This window comes from Oryzias latipes, chromosome 9 (genome assembly GCF_053564925.1).
Source record: "Oryzias latipes strain Hd-rR chromosome 9, Olatipes_Hd-rR_3.1".
NCBI classification, from domain to species: Eukaryota; Metazoa; Chordata; class Actinopteri; order Beloniformes; family Adrianichthyidae; genus Oryzias; species Oryzias latipes.
In genome coordinates, this window is record NC_136245.1 from 34,381,637 (window position 1) to 34,400,730 (window position 19,094).

Consider the following 19,094-nt stretch of genomic DNA (forward strand, 5'->3'; position numbering starts at 1 on the left):
GGACACAAACACGCAGCCGCTAACACGTGTGTCTGTGCAGCACGGGACCCCGCCCCTTCTGATCGCCGCCGGATGCGGCAACATCCAGATCATCGAGGTGCTGATGAGGAAAGGCGCGGAAATCCAGGCTAACGACAAGGTAAGGACCGCCTGTCGTCATGGAAACGGGCCTCACATCCAGCCGCTGGTTAACGAGTTTCAGCTGCAGAAAACAACCAACCAACCAGATTTAGTTTGTTAAATCCAAAATATTGATCTTTTTATCGCTGTTTTCTGATTGGTAGCAGCTTTCTTTAGATATTTATTGATCTTTGATCAGATTTATGTTTTTTCAGCAACATTTTTCTGTTTGATTTTTTGGACTTCTATGACATTTTGCACAAACCAACCAAATAGTTCAGATTTCTAAGGTCCAGTTGATGGCGTCGCCCCCTGCAGGTCAGTGCGTGTTCTGGAGTTGGGTTTTTTTGGAGGGGGGGTTGTCATGTAGCTGCAGAAACATGTGAGAATCGGGGCTGAACCTGGAATGTTCTTCTCTCTGGGACCTTCAGAGCGGAGCCAACGCCGTCTACTATGCGGCGAGGCACGGCCACGTGGAGACCCTGAGATTCCTGCACGAGAAGAAATGCCCCCTGAACGTCCAAGACAAGGTGAATGCGGGTCCCCCTCCCTCGCAGAAACACACATCCGTCTGCAGGCGCCTCCACGGGAGCTTTGGCGACGAGCAGAAACACATTCACACCTCACACCTGAGGAGCAGAGCAGGTGCCGAGCCGCTTCATCGGCTTATTTCCTGTTGCTATAGCAACGGCTCGCTCTAGGAAGGATGAGTGGCGTTTGTGGTCCTCATCACGGAGCAGACACAGCAAATCCCCCCCAAATCTTCCGCCTTTGGCCTCTGGCTGTGAAGCAAACCTTCAGGGATCTACTGCTCCGTGATGATGACCATCCATGCAGACGGAGCTCACCGTTGTTATTGGTTATCGCGCAGCGGGAGGTTCGTGTGAAAGAAGTGGAATAAATTCATTCTGGGAGCAGACAAATGAAGGCGGAGTTTGGCTCCGGGAGTCTCTGATCATTACATGCCTTTGGTTTCAACAACCGAAACCTGCAGCTCCTGGAGGTGGGAGGAGATTCAGGATCTCCAGGTCTGAGCGGATGGAGAGATGTTAGATGTTTGAGTTTTCTTCACCTTGACTGGGTTTCTGTAACTCCTCGTCTGCTTCCTTGCAGTCGGGGGAGACCGCGCTCCACGTGGCCGCTCGCTATGGAAACGTGGACGTGGTTAGCTACCTGTGCACCATCCAGGCAGACCCAAACCTGGCCGACAGAGTGAGTGTCCCCGTCGGTGCCGACACGAGCGTGAAGTCTCTTTTACCAGAACCTTCCTGTCTGCAGGAGCAGGAGATTCCTCTGCACTGCGCCGCCTGGCACGGTTACTCCGCCGTGGCCAGGGCCCTCTGCCAGGCAGGCTGCGACGTGAACGCCACCAACCGCGAAGGAGAGAGCCCGCTGCTGACTGCATCTGCTCGGGGCTTCGTGGACATCGTGGAGTGTTTGGTGGAGCACCGAGCCGACCTACAGGCAACCGACAAGGTCTTCACTCTGTCAATGCTGCAGTGTTTTCCTAACAGATGTACCGAAGCGGCGCTTTCATCCGTGTCTGGAGCCTCTATCAGCTGTTTTAGATGCTAATCCTCGGCTGCTAAATGTTTGTGGCAGATTTTTCCTACGTTCTTCTGCAGAACAACAGAATAAAACCAAACTCTTGAGATGAATCGACTCTGGACGGATCTGTAGCATCAGACTCTGACCTGTGCATAAAGCCTGTGGTGGGCTGGGGTTTGCCCCGCCCACTACAACAACCTTATCTGCCCACCTATTCAAAAAACACGTTAATAATGGACTTTAATAAAAATCAAGACCCACACACACCTGTGTGATGACTAACATGAAAAAGCGTTCCGAACCCGAATGTTTGTGCACCCTGACCGTTCTATGGGAGTCAGTGGAGATCTGCTCTCTCCTGCCCCCCAGTGGACTTTGAAGGAACTGCATCAAATTAGAAGGTGGGGGGCCTGGTTAGCATCACACCACCTGCCAGTAAAACCCAACACAAGACTCCGCCCATTGCATGATGTCATCACTGTCAAATCAGAAAGCAGTTAAAACAGGGGTCGGGAACCTTTTTGGCCAAGAGAGCCATAAACGCCACATATTTTGAAATGTAATTTCGAAAGAGCCATACATTAATGTAGTGTCCCTTTCCCACACTGAGGCACGGAGACTTAACCTCTTTTAAGGTTCTTAATTCTGGTGACTGTAGACCACAACAAACGCCGAACAATTAATTCAGCAGCTCCTGAATCTCTCCCGCCGAGACGAGACGAGAGCGCGTCTCCCAACTTTATATTCCCCTGCTCCCGCTGCAGCCCTCCCCTTTCCCTTATTTGGCCCATAGCTGAACCCCATTGGTCCAAACTACCTAACAACAGGCTGAGCGACAGAACTGAGAGCCAATCAGATCTCTGCATGATCGATGCGTTCCATGAACTCCAGAACTTTTAAAGCGGCCCAACAGCCACCCAACTCAGTCCGCGACAATATGTTTAAAACTAAAATACAAGTGAATGTGTGCATTTGATGTAATTTCAACATTTTTAAAGTACAATAAGTCTGTGGATTCTTTTTAATAACATTGTTATGCTGTTTCTAATAAATGATGAGTATTTCTCGTGGTAGTTTTGCTGATGGTCTAGTCTGGTTTACGTGGTGAGTTTCTGCTTCATGCAGACGTTGAGACTTTAAACGTGATCTTAGGTTGGTATGAATGTTTTGTAGATGTGAGACAGACTGCTCACATGCAGACCTGGAGCCAAACACACATTCACACGCTGCAGTGAGTGACAGGCAGTGGGTTTTACCTATTTACAATCCCTGCGCGATTCACCTGCTGCCGGTCCCCACAACACCTCAGCCCCACCCTCTGCTTTCTCCCTCACACATCCCGTCCCCGCAACTGCGCGCTCTTTCTCAGAGACGGGAGCGCGCAGTTTTAGGCACGGCAATTCACAGGTTTCCGGCTGGTACAAACTCTGTGAATTAATAGACAATTTTAAACTTATACTAGTGCTGGCGCAGATTTGTCTCTCTAAGCACCGCTACTACTGCGCGCCTCTGCCATCGCATCGCGCACGAGAAGGACTGGTCTAATGAAGAAAAAAAATTTGAATTAAAGATTTGTCTGCGAGCCACATGTGACCATCAAAAGAGCCATATATGGCTCGCGAGCCATAGGTTCCCGACCCCTGAGTTAAAAACATGACTACCGGTGCGTTCACCCACAGTCACCAAGCTACCCTGCGGTGTTCCATCCTGTGTTGCCATAGCAACGCTGAGAACATTAAAGCCTTGGTTGCTAAGCAAATGCAAAAAGTTAGAGATGCAGGTGCAGATGATAACGGATGTTCCACGCACTTATGGCGTCCTTGCTATGCCGTCGTACGGCGTCCTTACGCCACGCCCTAGTCGTTAGTGAGGTGGGAGTACTGACTCCTTTCTGACCGCATGAATAGAAACGCACTTATCACAAAGAGAAAGCGTACATGAACATTTCCTTTTGATGGGTTGACTGAGCTGTCGAACACCTGCGTACGTCCCGTGACCATTTTCACCTGCAGACAGGCCGGATCCACCTGGAAGGATGTAAAACTTTCAGTCCTACAGTTGGAAACAGAACATTTAGGACGGTTTCTTCATCGTTGTCAGAAACCTTCAGCTGTTTGTGGTCTCCAGAGATCGTCGTCTGTGTCTGCGGCGTTCCCAACTGCTTTCTTTCCAAATGTCAGACTTCCCGGCAGTGAAGAGGAAGATGAAAGAAAAATCAAACCAGTTTGATGAGTTCTAGAGAACAGACTGGAATGTAATGTTCAGCACAGGAGGAGCAAACGTTCCATCAGTGCCTTTTCCAGGGAATACGCCCTTTGGGCGGAGTCTGACTGCTGTACGCCCCTTAGGCGGAGTCTGATCTCTGTACGCCCCGTGGGCGGAGTCTGACTGCTGTACGCCCCTTAGGCGGAGTCTGATCTCTGTACGCCCCGTGGGCGGAGTCTGACTGCTGTACGCCCCGTAGGCGGAGTCTGACTGCTGTACGCCCCGTAGGCGGAGTCTGACTGCTGTACGCCCCGTAGGCGGAGTCTGACCGCTGTACGCCCCGTAGGCGGAGTCTGACCGCTGTACGCCCCGTAGGCGGAGTCTGACCGCTGTACGCCCCGTAGGCGGAGTCTGATCCCTTTACGCCCCGTGGGCGGAGTCTGACCGCTGTACGCCCCGTAGGCGGAGTCTGATCTCTGTACGCCCCGTGGGCGGAGTCTGACTGCTGTACGCCCCGTAGGCGGAGTCTGATCCCTTTACGCCCCGTGGGCGGAGTCTGACCGCTGTACGCCCCGTAGGCGGAGTCTGATCTCTGTACGCCCCGTGGGCGGAGTCTGACTGCTGTACGCCCCGTAGGCGGAGTCTGATCCCTTTACGCCCCGTGGGCGGAGTCTGACCGCTGTACGCCCCGTAGGCGGAGTCTGACCGCTGTACGCCCCATAAGCGGAGTCTGACCGCTATTCTCCCCGTAGGCGGAGTTTGACAGCTGTACACCTGCATTCGCTGCCCTCCATAGCTTCACCTTCAGGCCCTTCTCTTCAGGATGGCCACACCGCTCTGCACCTGGCTGTCCGCAGATGTCAGGTGGATGTCGTCCGATGCCTCCTCAAACACAACTGCCAGCAGGACCAGCAGGATCGCCATGGAAACACTGCGCTACACATCGCCTGCAAAGATGGCAATCTGCCCATCGTCATAGCGATATGCGGCGCCAAGGCCAACCTCGACCTGCCCAACAAGGTGAGTTTGACCACTCCCACCTTCTCTAGCAACTGAAATGTCAAATTTAAAGAAAAAAGATTTTGTAAGGCAGAAGGGCTTTGAAGGAAACATCCTCTAGATCCAGTTGTAGTTCCAGCAGAATCCTGCGATAATCAGAATCTCTGCTCCGGCTCCTAAAGCCGGGACAGAACAGTTCTGCAAACAGGACAGAGATCTCTGCTTAGGAAAACCCCTCAGCGTGTTTCTACTGAAGAAACGTTATATGAAAGGATTTGAGCCTGATGGAGGCTGGCTGTGGTTGATCTTCTCCTGCAGCCTTCATGGTTCCACTTTCTCTGTCCATTCTGTTGGAATCAGTTCAGCCGCTTTTCCAGACCCGGATCTTCAGAACCTTTTAGAAAAACAACCGGTCCCTTCCTGGAGCAGAAAAAATCGATTTAGTAAAATATCGCGATAGTTCATTTGGCGATACATGCATGGGTTCAAAATGCTCTCAGGACGATTTCTATTGAATTATTTCTGAGCGTCCTTCAGTGTCTGACTCTTGTTTTCCACTTCACCCTCCGACCACTAGTTGGCAGCAGAGCAGCGGTCTTTGAGCAGCTCTGCTCAAAACTGCAGGAAGACCTCAGCCAGAGGCAGCTTGTTTCGTTGTTAAGAGACATGAACTTCTTAGATTTTACTGAACAGAAACTCTGTCATGTTGCTGTCAGTAACGTATAAAAACGCAGATTGTTGTGTTTTTTAGCGGCTCAGATAAGAATGAGTGAAGCACAGCGGCTAATGCACGGAGCATCAACCAAAATGCTATCGGCAAAGCGGGTCAAAGTTCTGCAGAACCTCCCAGCAATAGATTTTAGTTTAGCGGCCTGGTCGACCAGATGGATGTGTACAACGCTCTGGAAACAGGCCGACATCGTAGCGATCAGCGTTACTAGTTTACTTCCGCGTGAGAGAAGGCGAGGCTGCAGCTGCAGAGCAGACTGATACGTAAACAAAGCATCTTTGCCACGTTAAAGCATATCCTTCATCCTGTCAGGCTGCTGCATCATCATCACACTTTATTGTACTTTAGTGTTTATTGTGTTTTTTTCTCTGAAGTACCTTTCAGGCTCCTGTTTCACGCTCCGTATGAAAGTACTGGAGAAGCTACAGTTAGCAACATTGAAAATAAACGGCACTTATTTCATCAATCATACTTTAGAACCACATTCATTCAATGTTTTTTCTTGTACTGAAATATATTTTGGTGTCAAATCAAACGTTGACTCTTACCTTTCTATATTTGAAGTCACCAAAATAAAAGCACTATGAATTTTTTGGGTAAAAGCAACTTGTGTATGAAATACAGATGCAGCTTAACATTGTGATCATTAATTAAACTGATTTTAACCATTTTATTAAAGTTGGAATGTTCTAAGTCATATATAAAAAAGAAAGAAAGAAAATGTGTTCTGGTACTATATCGGGATGCGTGTCGTATCGCCAGACTCTTGCAGATACACACCCCTAGTCTGAACGGTTGTGTTGTTGTTGTGTTGTGTGTCCTGTGCAGCACGGCAGGACTCCTCTCCACCTGGCGGCTAAAAACGGGAGCCTGGAGGTGGTCCGGCATCTCTGCCTGGCCGGCGCCAACATCGACGCCGTCACCAACGTAAGCGGTTCTGCAGAAACGGTCCGTGGTTCCAAACCGTCTATGAAAAACCACCTCAAGGTTGTTAGTTTGAGCTTCTAGTCCTGACGGAACAACCCGGTTCTGATCCAAACCGAGCCTTTCATCAGAGACAATGCTGGTTTTCTTTGACATCTTTGTTTGTCTTCATCTTTTCTGGATGGTTGTGGTGTTTGGTTGCACTGCTTGATAGCTTTGGTTCAGCTCGGTTCAGCTCGCAGACCCGTCCCTTCAGGTTCTGCGCTGTGAGAACGGTTCCTCCAGAACGTTTAGGCAAATCTCTGCTGCTGAAGCCTTCAGGCTCTGAAATGAAAGATCACAGTTTTCTGCTGAAAAGGCTCTAAAATGCTTCAATGTCATGTTTTTACAGGTAAAAAACAAACCTTAACCTCATTTAACCTTCATTGTTCTTCCTGCTGAAACTGAAACGTCTTCTTCCTGGTTTTGTGGTTAAATACCTCACATGGGGCGGCGTTTTGAAAGAGTTTTCATGCTTCCAAATAATTTTGCGTTTGCATCACCGACCTGTATTCGAGCAGCTTTTTGTCTTTCTGTTTCGTTGGGGTCACTGGAACATCCTCTGGCTCGGCGCTGCGTCTTAGACGGCGTGCACGGATGACGATGGTAAAAAAAGTCTGAATTGATCCTTTTTGGAGGAGAACAGCTGCAGTTTGCCTGGACGGTGGTCTGTTGGCTTTAAAGTGATGGGGAACTGGTTTAGCTGTGGTTCTGAGTCTTCAGACGAACGAGCGTCACTCCTCGCCCCTTTTTCTCCAGAGGCTAATATTGAATGACAGCTGATCTATGATTCACGTCCAGGCGTCTTCAGGCTCACCTGCTGAGGACAGCGATGAGCCTCAGCAGTTCTTCAGGCAGCCGTTTCCTCCATTTACATGAAATAAAAGGCAGATTTTCAGGAGCTGGGGTTTGGATTCTGTTGGACAAATGACCAACACGTCACAGGAAAACACTGCAGCCAAAATCTGCACGAACGCCACTGATGTTCCTCAGGTTTTTAGGAGTCATGAACAGAGTCACAGCAGCTTCCAAAGCCAAACGTTGCTCCGCTGCTGCACCATCTGGCTGTCAGAGTCACTTCTGCCTGTAGAGATTTCCTCTTTTCTTCCTTTCAGGACGGAAAGACGGCCGAGGATTTGGCCTCAGCTGATCGACACGAGCCCATCGTTTCCCTGCTGTCAAAGCTTAAGAAGGTAAAGAAGCAGAAACGTCCCAAAAGTCTTTTCTGTTGCATTTCTGAGGGCTTCACTGCAGATGATGACGCCACACGGCTGCTCTTTGGTCGCCTTTCTACAGCCACACTCGATCACACGTGAAGCTTTTAGCTTCAAATGTTATGTTTTGGAGCGTCTTCCATGAAGCTTTGGGGCTTCCAGGCTTCAGCCGCCTCGAGCTCAGACGGTACAGGAGCCGACGTCGCCGCGGTTTGATCAGGAAACCCGCCGAGACATAAAGGCGAGCGTGAAAAGCCGCGAGCAGGAGCAGCGAAAACTGTCGTCTTCTGCATACGTTCAATACGGTCAGCTATTGTAGGAACCAGAATCTTCTACTTTCAAACAGAAACAGAGAATTCTGCTTCACCTCAGTTCCAGAATGATTAGAAGATGCATTTTTTGAGAGCAGCTTTGGTTTGAGGAGCTTTTCCTCCCACTCAAACGCTCCGTGTCAGAGGTGGCGATGACTCATTTGGCAGACGGGAGAAGTAGAAACGATGGAGAGTCCACAGCAGAAAGACGTCTCTTTTTGCTTTCTGATGTTTCCTCTCCTTCTGGGCCAGGACAACCTCAAGCTGAGCTTCATCCAGCAGCTGCGGCCCACCCAGAGCGTCCAGCCCAGAATCAAACTGAAGCTGTTCGGGCACTCGGGGGCCGGGAAGAGCACGCTGCTGGAGTCTCTGAAATGCGGCATCCTGCGCAGCTTCTTCAGGAGGAGGCGACCGCGCGGGAACAGCACAACCCGCCACCCCAACTCCCCCGTCAGCTCCAAGCCTGCAGGTACCAGACGCTCCTCTGATGCCCCTCCTCTGGAGGTACAGCAGGAACTTCACAGAAACTTGGATCTGAACCGAAATCCTCTTTTATGACAAATGTGCAGAGAAATGCCTCTTTCTGCTCACAAACATGGCATCTGTCACATTTTTTAAAGGCTAACACTCTGGTTCCCCCTAGTGGAAGTATGAGGAAAAGCACCACAGCGAACATGAAGGTTCATTCAGAAAAGCTGAAAAATCATCAACTTGACTTTAAAAGTCCTCTGTGTTTCAGTCGCACGGGGGACTTTTATTTATGTTATGTTAAGCAGCTTCATTAGAAGACAGACTCCTCCCACCAATGACCTTTAACTTCCTGATTCTGCAATGAAATGAAGAAAGTTCTAATAGAACCTTCAGTCTCTGTTCAAACACGTGCACACCCAAACACCGTGGATATGCAAGCATTAGTGCACATACAAGCATACGCACACTCATGCATTCTATGCATGTGCACACGCTTGCACACATACCCACAAGTACGCACAAACACACACGCATACTAGCAGGAATCCACTCCATGTGTGTGCACCTGCTTGAACACACAGGGAGATTTATGCACACGTGCATGCACACTGTGCACATGCATGCACACTCATACAGACACTGCATTAGCACGCATGTGCAGAGTGGACATGCATGTACTGCATGTGCACACACACTTTGGTGTTTTAATTCCAGTTCTCAGCTTTTCTTGGTTTTAGTTTGAAACAGCAGCAGATGGAGCTTTTTTTCAGGATTGTTTGGTTTCTAGAACCCGCTCTGACCGGCCTGCCTTCCTCCCCTGTCTGAAGTGTCGGTGAGCATCTCCAACTTGTATCCGGGCTGCGAGAACGTGAGCGTCCGCAGTCGCAGCATGATGTTTGAGCCCAGCCTGACCAAAGGCGTCCTGGAGGTCTTCTCTCCCGTCCACAGCGGCCTGTCCACGGCCGACGAACAGGCCACCAAAGCCATCGACATCCAGCACGCCAACATTCACGGTGAGGCGCCGACGGGCCGCTCCCGTCCATCTGCCTCCACGCGTGTTAAACTGCGGCCTGACCTCTGCAGGCGTGGGGGATTTCAGCGTTTGGGAGTTTTCGGGAAACCCCGTGTACCACTGCTCCTACGACTACTTCGCCGCTGATGACATCACGGCGATCCACCTGGTCCTGTTCAGCCTGGAGGAGCCGTACGAGACGCAGCTGGGCCACATCACGTACTGGCTGAACCAGCTGAAGGCGCTGACGCCGCCACAGGACAGCATCGGTGCGTCCCAGAGAAGCCGCTCGTAAAGTGTCGGACCGCTCTTCCCGGCGGTGAGGGTGACGTCTCTGTTGTCTTTCAGTCTTCGGAGGACGGATCCCGCAGCCGCTGGCCGCCGTCCTGGTGGCGACGCATGCGGACCTCGCCGGCGTTCCCAGGGCTTTCTCCGGAGAGTTCAGCTACGACAAGGAGCGGGCGCTGCTGAAGGAAGTCAGGAACAGGTGGGATCCAAAGCCAGGTTCACCTGTCCCATCTATTTCTGAACTATTAGTGGATCTGATCAGCTGATTGATCACAAAGAAGTCTTCCTCAGTTTCTGTTCAGATTCATTCTAAAGCTTCATCCATCAATAAATAAATAAATAAAGTCAATCTCAGGATTTCTTCATTTTCTTTATTTATTTTTTTTTTAAGAAACTTCCTTCCTCAGAAATAGTTGCACCAAATCTCTTCATCTTCACCCTCATCTTCATCTTCTGCTCCTGCAGGTTCGGGAACGACCTGCAGATCAGTGACAGGCTGTTTGTGATGGACGCCGGCGCCTCCAACTCCAGAGACGTGAAGCTGCTGAGGAGTCACCTGCAGGAGCTCCGCGCCGCCGTCATCTCTGTGAGCTCACGCACGCCGCTCGGGAACGCTGTTTCATCTGAAACGTGTGAAAAACCGACTGAAGTAGAAAACGGATCTTTGTTTGTCTAAAAGCTATAAAAACTGAAAGATATCAAACAAACGAACAAAAGGCTAAAAAAGACTTTGATCACAAAGTAGTCATTATTTTATTTCTGTTCTTTTGATCCTCATTCTGTTAATCTTATTTTAACATTAGAATTCAACTTTTGACAAAAGTTAAAAAAGTGAATTTCTTTTGAGTAAAATGCAGCATCCATTCATCCATCCATCTATCCATCCATCCATCTATCCATCCATCCATCCATCCATCCATCCATCCTTCATCCATCCTTCATCCATCCTGCCACACATACATACCACTAACACAGGGCTCCAGACTGCGAGCAATTGGTCGCATTTTGCGACCAAAATTTGAGAGTGTGCGACTGAATTTTACATCCAGTCGCACATGTACTACCAGTAAATTTGCTTCCCCCACCCTACGTATTTTTTATACATTAAACGTGGAAGGGGCACGTCAATGATCAATGAAATAATCAATGAGACGCAAGCCCACACGGACGCAGGCAGACACATACACACTCGCGCACATACTCATGAAACGCGAGCACGTACACACTCGCGTGATACCTGTCTGTGAGGCGGCCACTGCGTGAGAGAAGAATAGGGAAAGCCACTGTGAGTGGCTAAAATGCGTGGAGGGGGAGGGGCCTAGAGATAATCGAGTGCGCGTAAACATCTGTGGGAAGGAAACGGAGAGACAAATATCATCACAAACTGATATGTGCGTCTGAGCTATGGGCAAGTGAACTATTGATTCGTTCTTCCCACCTGCGGCTAGTGTACCAGTGCCAGAGTGTACAGCAGGGGTCTCAAACTCGCGGCCCGCAGGCTATTTGCGGCCCCCAAGATGATATTTTGCGGTTCCCGCCTTAATATGAAGGTTTAATGTTACTGCAGCCCGCCAGTTTGTATGAATGACACTTTCTCATTGTCGTGCGCGGAGCAGACCAACCAATCACAGTGGGGTAAATGACTCTTGGGGGCGTGACAATGACAGGGTTTGAAAGCAGGAAACCTGACAGCCCCCTCCCTCCCCGGACCACATTAAGGAGTTCCTTACTTTCCTTTAGAACGTATTTATTCGCTCGTAATTTTCTAAATACATGCAGCCCGTGCTGAACTTTTCTCTGGGCCGCACAGAACCGGAGGAAGGTTTAGGTTTTGGTTACGGTTACAGCGGCGCATCAAAGCGTTTATGCCGTTACGGCAGCACACCGCTCCCACGGGAGTCGGGTCAGCTGAGGAGAATAAATGTCCCACACCTACATGCGTGACAGCTAACGGGGCTTGAACTTTAAACACGTGCGGGCAAAAACAACATTAGTTTTAGACACACTGAAAATACGTGGGGAAAATGCAACGATAGACGTGTTTGAGATGAACCGGCACCTCGCCTGGATCATTGGGGAGACGAGGCGGGGGGGGGGGGCTTTGAGATGAAGGCGAATCTGCAGCAAGACTGAAAGAGAACAGGAAGTTGGAGTTGTCCTTAACATTCAATTTAGTTTTAATATTCTTCTCCCCCTTAGTGTGATCTGTGTTATTATATATTTTATGATTATTTTAATGTTTTGTGATGTATGTAGCCTTTTTTTGGTATTCTAAATTATTTTAATTAATCACTCCACTACAAAAACCATCAGGTAACATGTCCCATAATGCATTGTTTTGTAGTCTGTAGGGCAGCTTTCAGTCAGTTCAGTTTCCAGCTGTGTCCGGGTAGGTTTGCCCCTTGCTCCCACCCCTTTCTCGCGATATTTTTGTGATGATTGACAGTTGATGTTGGAGCAAAAACAAAAATATACATCTCACACCAGGTGATCTGCGCAGCGTTGAGTTCACCTGGGGGATCTCAAACATGCTTATTGTGCATCTTGGCTGCACTTATTTGGTGTCACAAAGATAAATTCCCATCCGTTTTCTTTACTTATTTGTACTGTCCTGACAGCGATGCTTTTGTCAGTTTACCTGTTGTTGCATCTTCAAAAGTGCAGAATAAAATGTGACACTGAATTAGAAACAGCACATTGTAATTTCTGCATCTATTATTAAAGTATTTATTAGTAATACAGTGGAAATTAGTAGATCTGGTTAGCATGTTGATTAACAGTATGCTGCCCTAAATTTTCTGGTTGTGCCCCTAAAATTTTCAGTTAGGGGCCACTGTGCTCCTAGTGAAAAAAGTTAGTCTGGAGCCCTGTAACAGCTCAGATTTCCTGCAGTCCTTAAAAATTTAATGTATTTTTCTTTCAGATTCACTTTAACGTTGAAGATGTTTGAGCAGAAATGTTTTTGCAGCAAAATGCAAATGAGATGGATCAAATCATAAAAGTTTAAATACATGAAAGTGAGATTTCTCTGCCTCTGCGACGTCTTCTGTTGCTACAGAGGTGCAGTCCGGTGACGCCGCTCTCGGAGCGTCTGCTCGCCGCCCTGCCGGCCTGGAGGAAGCTGAACGGACCCAACCAGCTCATGTCGCTGCAGCAGTTCGTCAGCGACGTCCAGGACAACATCAACCCACTGGTCAGCCAGGACCACCTCCGCTCGGTGGCCCAGCAGCTGCACAGCATGGGGGAGGTGGGTCCGATCCCCAGTTCAGCAGACCCCCCAGCAGGGGGCGCCGCTGCACCGGCAGCAGACCGCGACATTCTCAGCGTCTCCTTCCTGCTTCCACAGATCAGCATCATGCAGAGCGAAACGGTGCAGGACATCCTCCTGCTGGAGCCGCGCTGGCTGTGCACCAGCGTCCTGGGGAAGCTGCTCTCTGTGGAGGCCCCCAAAGCCATCCACCACTACCGGGGGCGCTACCGTCTGGAGGAGGTGCAGGCTCTGGCTCCTGAGAGCGACGTGGAGGAGCTGCTGCAGATCCTGGACGCCATGGACATCTGCTCCCGCGACGCCACCAACCCGACCATGGTGGACGTCCCCGCCCTCATCAAGACCAACGGGCTTCACCGCTCCTGGACCGAAGACGAGGACGAGGACTCCCTGATCTACGGGGGGGTCCGGCTGGTTCCTGTCGAGCACCTCACTGCCTTCCCCTGCGGCCTTTTCCACAAGCTGCAGGTCAACCTGTGCCGCTGGAGCCACCAGCAGAGGCCCGAGGAGGCCGGCGGCGAGGATTCGGATGGAGACATCCACCTGTGGACCAACGGAGCCAAAGTCAGCCAGTCGGGGGTGGAGGCCATGGTGCTGCTGGTCAACCACGGGCAGGGCGTGGAGATCCGGGTACGCGGACACGACTCTGACCGCGCCAAGAGCTACACGCTGCTGGACACCATCTGCAGCATCACAGAGAGCCTGCTGGCCTCCACCCTCCCCGGCCTGCTCACCGCCAGGTACTACCTGAGCCCCCAGCAGCTGCGCGAGCACCACGCCCCCATCATGATCTACCAACCAAAAGACTTCATCCGCGCTCAGGTGCAGCGCGAGAGCTCCCTCACCAACACCATGGGGGGCTACCGCGAGAGCTTCAGCAGCATCCTGGCCTTTGGCTGCGCCGAAATCTACCAGCAGGGGATTCTGGGAACCGGAGTCCCCGTCTCAGAGCTGCCGCTGCTGGCTCGCCGGAAACTGTGCCGCATGCTGGACCCCCCCGACGCCCTGGGGAAGGACTGGTGCCTTCTGGCTATGAACCTCGGCCTCACCGAATTAGTTGCCAAATACAGCAGTGCGACTCCGAACGGCGCCCCCCACCCGGAGGCCCCGGAACTGCAGCCCAGCCCCACGGCGGCGCTGCTGCAGGAGTGGAGCCGGCACAGGGAGAGCACGGTGGGGGTGCTCATGACCAAACTGAGGGAGCTGGGCCGCAGGGATGCCGCCGACTTCCTCCTGAAGGCCTCCCCCGTTTTTAAGGTCAACGTGGAGGCGGTGGGCGGGGCCCAGAACGGCTACCTGCCCACCTGCAACGGAGGGACATCCTACAACTCGATAAGCTCCGTCATTTCCCGCTGAGGGAGTGACGTAACCCCGCCCCCTGCTTTCAGTAGTTAATTACAGTATATTGCCTCGTGAACGAAGCTCCGCCCCCCTGTGTGATGTGGTAGCAGAGCGCACCTGAACCAGGTGTTCCTCGCCACAATATTTCCAACCCCAATCTGAACATCAGAGTGTTTGTGGTTGAGATGGCCCCGCCCCTCTGTGGCCTTCTACCTCCCTAAAAGCACAACAGCTCCTGGCGCCGGTGGCAGTTCGGTCCAGAACCGCGAGGATCCGTGCCTTTTAGACGCCAACATCAAAACGGCGAATTCAGATTCTTGACAAACCCCAAAGTTTCTGTCGAGGCGGAGCAAAAGAAAACGTTTTTTTCAGAATTTTCCATTTCTCTCTTTAAGGTTTTAAAGCAAAGTGAAGCGGGTTTCCGGTCCGTTTACCGTCAGAACTCAACCCTGAAGAATCCGGTGTGTCGGTGACGTCGTGCCGTCTGTCGGACCTTTGGGCTTTCCTGAAGTTTCATACGTGATGTTTACACAAATCCTTCTTTAATCACTGCAGGATCATCTGACCGCAGAGTCACCTGGTTTCCATGGTAACCACCAGCCAGCACAGTGGCGGTTCTCCTTGTAGGGTGGGGGGCCGGGCTGCGGTTTTACGTTTGTGCCTTCAGGTGTCGCTGCAGCCCTGAGGATGGGGGGGTGGGGGGTTGAAGGTTTTTCTCTGCTTCTTTCTGCAGCTGCTGTGAGCAGCTAGTCGCCGGGAAACGGCGTGACGCTGGTTCGAGCCCCGCCTTCACGGTCGGCTCTTTGCACATTTGGCATCGGCGCCGCTTCTGTTAAGCTAAACCTGAGCTCCTCCCGTCAGCGCGGCGTGGCGTCCCTTTCATTATGAAGCCGCAGACGCAGATCCGTTTCATTCTGCTGAGCTCAGAGGCCAAAGCTGCGTGTTTCACGCTACGTCTGCGCCACACGAGGATCAAGAAACAAAAGTGTTTTCCAGCTTTTCCCGCGCCCGAGCGCAGTATTCCCACCGGCTCCTCCAGTGTTAGCGCCTGTTCAGGGGGGCGTGAACGGCTGCTTTTCCCAGCCTGACTCGGCCAATCTGCACAGCAACCATGTAGCTGTGATGTACATACGGCCTCTTCCTCCTCCTCCTCTTCCTCCTCTTCCTCCTCCTCCTCCGTGCCCCAAATTTGTTTGGCAGAAAGAATGTAATATATGGAAAAGAGAAAATCCCAGTTGACGGCGTGTCACGAACTCTAAACGAGGCTTTTTGCTCCTGTGCTTTTCTGAGTCTCGTGTCGACGTTGTGTTGGCGTTGTGGCGGGAACACGCCGCTCCACGGCTCCGTGTCTCGGCTGGACGCTCCTCATCCAGCTGCAGTTTTTTCTGTTGGATGAGGAGAATCGAACCCTTTCTGCTTCACAGTCTTGAAGCTAATTGCACAAATCTTTCTGTGGCTATTTATGTTACATTCCTTCAGCATGTGTGCGAATGCCATGTTCTTAGTACATATGACACTTTATAGTGGAATACGTTTTATAATAAATTCTTGACTCGTTGCTGCCGTCTGTTTCTCCTCGACTTTATTCTTGTTCCAGAATGAAAACAATGTTTAGACAAACTAATATTTGTGTCACTAGAATGAGAGCCAAAGAAAAAAAGTCAAACCTAAAATGTCCTGAACTGCATCAGAAATATTTGATGTTTAAAGTATTAACATCTTAGATGCTAAATGTGTTTTGTTGTTCTTACTTTGCTTTAGCTACAAAATATATTTTTAATTTGGATCCTATTATAAATCTTTTTTATTTGAAATTGTTAGTTCTTTTAGAGATGAGCCTCCTAATCAGCCAATCACAGACGAGCGGGTTCACCCCACCCAATCCGGGCTACTGGTTCTGTTTGCTCAGATTCTTCAGCCCGGTTCTGGTTCGTGCCCAGTGGGTATGGGTCACAGTGTGCATCACTGCTCACTAGATTGGCGAGTATAGACCACAATGCATTGCATTTGAACGATTTCTTTGTCCAAAAGAAAAACTGCATCTACATTTATTTTTCATAATTTTCCAGGTTTTCATCATAAGAACAGTCATTCTTCATAAAATGTTCATGTTTATTAGTTGTTTTTATAAGTCACCATTTTTTCATAATACGGACGCCGCCATGTTGGAGCCAGACGACAGTTGGCAGTGACTGGTTTGAGTTTCTGAGTCGTTTCTATGGCAACCGCCAATCAGCTTGTTGGAAGACTACACCCCTACCACTTGAAAGCAGCTACACCAACTCTGTCAACCGGCAGGTACTTCCTGTTTGGAACGCCAGGGGGGAGGGGCCACTCAGTCCAGTTCTCGTGTACAGTTAATGGTTGCCCCCTAAAGAACCATAATAATCTCATCTCAATCAGATTTCAGGAACTTTCCTGCCTCCCTTTGTGTCATTTATCCAGCAGCTGTGTGTCACTCAAACAGACGGAGATGCATCACCTGCACACCACAGAAATATGCTGGGGGGGGGGTTCAATTTAGCGTGTGACCATGACATGACTTACACTCATAGATCACGCCAGGAAATAGATTTCACTGGCTTCTAGCATCTCACTCATCCATTCAGGATTTTTGGAAATCGCCAAATTCCTGCAGATTTAGAAATAAACTGAAATAAATGCCACCGATAATCAACAGGTCAGGAGTAATTATAAGCTGGAAGCCACAATTAAAGCAAGTCAGAGCTAAATGTGGTAAATTCATTAAATACATTTGTGGTTAAGAAATCAGCTGATCTTCCAAAAGCAGAGACTTCCTGCTCCAAAACAGAAAACGTGTACATCGCTTTTATGGAATGAAGGTAGAATGGATTCAAAAAAACACACAAGACGTCCCTGATGGAGCTCTGCCAGGCCAGAAATGATCCATAAGACTAATGTCTCTTCTGCAGAGGTGCTGCACAGAAGGTACTGAGGTGGAACGTCTGGAGGTTTTGACCTTTGACCTTTACCTCAGAGTTCTGTGCTTTTGCTGACTTTTCCCTTACAAACCTGAGCCGTCAGCATGCGTTGTGTCTTACGTGAATGTGGCTTTAGGAGAAAAGGTGGCGGCTGCAGGTTTCCTCTGAAGGATCCTGATGCTTCTCCTGGGCTGCAGACGTCAGCCTGCAGCCGCCCCCGGCTCACATGACTGCGTCTGCGCCTGCGGCTGCAGGTTTGTCTCAGCCTGCCTGAGCTGCTGTGTCACGCACCTGAGCGTGACACAGCAGCCACGAGACGGTTGCTGGTCTGACGTGGTTTTTGGTTTTTTTAGTCTGCAGGTTTTGAGGATCTTTGTCCTCAGTCTAAAATTAACTTTGGTTTCCTGAAAACCAACAAGAATCTCTATTTATATCAGCGCTTATGAACCGGCAAAAAGATAAAAATAATAAAAATATTCTTGATGTTTTCAGATAATCTGAGGTTTTTCTGTAACTTTGATTCCTTTCTTCCTGTTTCTGCCATTAACGGTCCAGTTCTCCAGAAAACTTTGACTTGTTTCCGTTCTTTTCTTATTTTCTTGTAAAGAATAAAAAAGTCAAACTTCTTTTTTGATCACAACATTTTTCGACGGACGGACGGATTTTTAAAACGCTCTTTGCTTATTACACATTAAAACAGTTTGATGCAGTAAAATTTACGACTAAAGCATAAGTCATTAAAAACATGGATATATAAGACATTAAAGTGTTAAAATTGTTAACATTAAATTGTAAGAAAAGTTTGGATTATTTGTTCATTTTAATTCACTAATTAAAATAACTTCATGACTCTGCCCTGACACACACACAGGGGCGGCCGTGGCGCATAGGTAGAGCGGTCAACCTCTGATGGGAGGGTCTCGGGTTCGGTTCCCGCCCTGCCTTCAGGGTGGTTGTAAGTGGTCATAAGTCGGCGCCAGTGTTCGGCAGGAGCGCCGTCGGTCATTTTACCTTAAATCTGTTCTGTTACTAGAACAGATCACATAACGTGTCTCAGAAAAGAGAAAAAGTTCCTGCTGTTAAATTTAGCCTCTGTTAAAAAGATTCTTTTTTTAAACTCTGGCTGAAATGTAAAAAGACTGACGTAACATTCTTCAGGACTATTCTGCAGCATCAGCGTGCATGATTGACTTTTCCTGATAACATTTTTTTGGAGCTCCTCTGATAACGTTCTCTTCAGGTTTATCTTGTTTTCAGACTCTTCCAAAGGACGATTCGGTGACCAGCTGGTCAGAAAATACTCCTGAATCAATGCAGTCACACTGCTTGAGCAACTCTGTCATGTTGCACATCAGCTCTTCCTGCAGTATTTTTAAGTCGGCTGGAAAGTAAGAAATCATGCCAACTTCAGCACGCTGGCGTGATTCTGGAAACGTTGTGTTTTGTGCGTGACTTTGTGGATGACCGGGGTGCTGAGTCATGTCCCATCATCCGGCTGAACATCTGAGCGCTGCAAAATGCACTTAAGTGACAAAAACGGCTGTGTAGGTAAGACGAGCCGGCAGGGAACTCGTGTTTCACTAAAAAAGGAAAATGTTTTCAGCTTTGCTTGAAATTAAAAAAGCCACCCAAAGAAAAAGGTCCCGTCCACCTTTGTGCCGCATATCCAGGGGTGTTTGGAG

At 49.5% G+C, this 19,094-nt stretch overlaps 1 protein-coding gene across 4 annotated transcripts in view; it reads left to right on the forward strand.

The window, feature by feature from the left end:
- Window positions 1-16,028, forward strand: part of dapk1 (death-associated protein kinase 1) — a 53,978-nt gene extending 37,950 nt beyond the window's left edge. For all 4 annotated transcript variants that reach the window (XM_078953373.1, XM_023958135.2, XM_078953374.1 and 1 more), the window contains 14 exons: window positions 41-139; window positions 552-650; window positions 1,234-1,332; window positions 1,399-1,596; window positions 4,696-4,893; window positions 6,431-6,529; window positions 7,681-7,758; window positions 8,343-8,559; window positions 9,389-9,574; window positions 9,645-9,842; window positions 9,922-10,060; window positions 10,327-10,447; window positions 12,920-13,108; window positions 13,208-16,028. In XM_078953373.1, the coding sequence (XP_078809499.1) occupies window positions 41-139; window positions 552-650; window positions 1,234-1,332; window positions 1,399-1,596; window positions 4,696-4,893; window positions 6,431-6,529; window positions 7,681-7,758; window positions 8,343-8,559; window positions 9,389-9,574; window positions 9,645-9,842; window positions 9,922-10,060; window positions 10,327-10,447; window positions 12,920-13,108; window positions 13,208-14,485 (3,198 nt within the window). In that variant the 3' untranslated portion in view covers window positions 14,486-16,028. The remainder of the gene's footprint in view (window positions 1-40; window positions 140-551; window positions 651-1,233; window positions 1,333-1,398; window positions 1,597-4,695; window positions 4,894-6,430; window positions 6,530-7,680; window positions 7,759-8,342; window positions 8,560-9,388; window positions 9,575-9,644; window positions 9,843-9,921; window positions 10,061-10,326; window positions 10,448-12,919; window positions 13,109-13,207) is intronic.
- The last annotated feature ends 3,066 nt before the right edge of the window (window positions 16,029-19,094 follow it).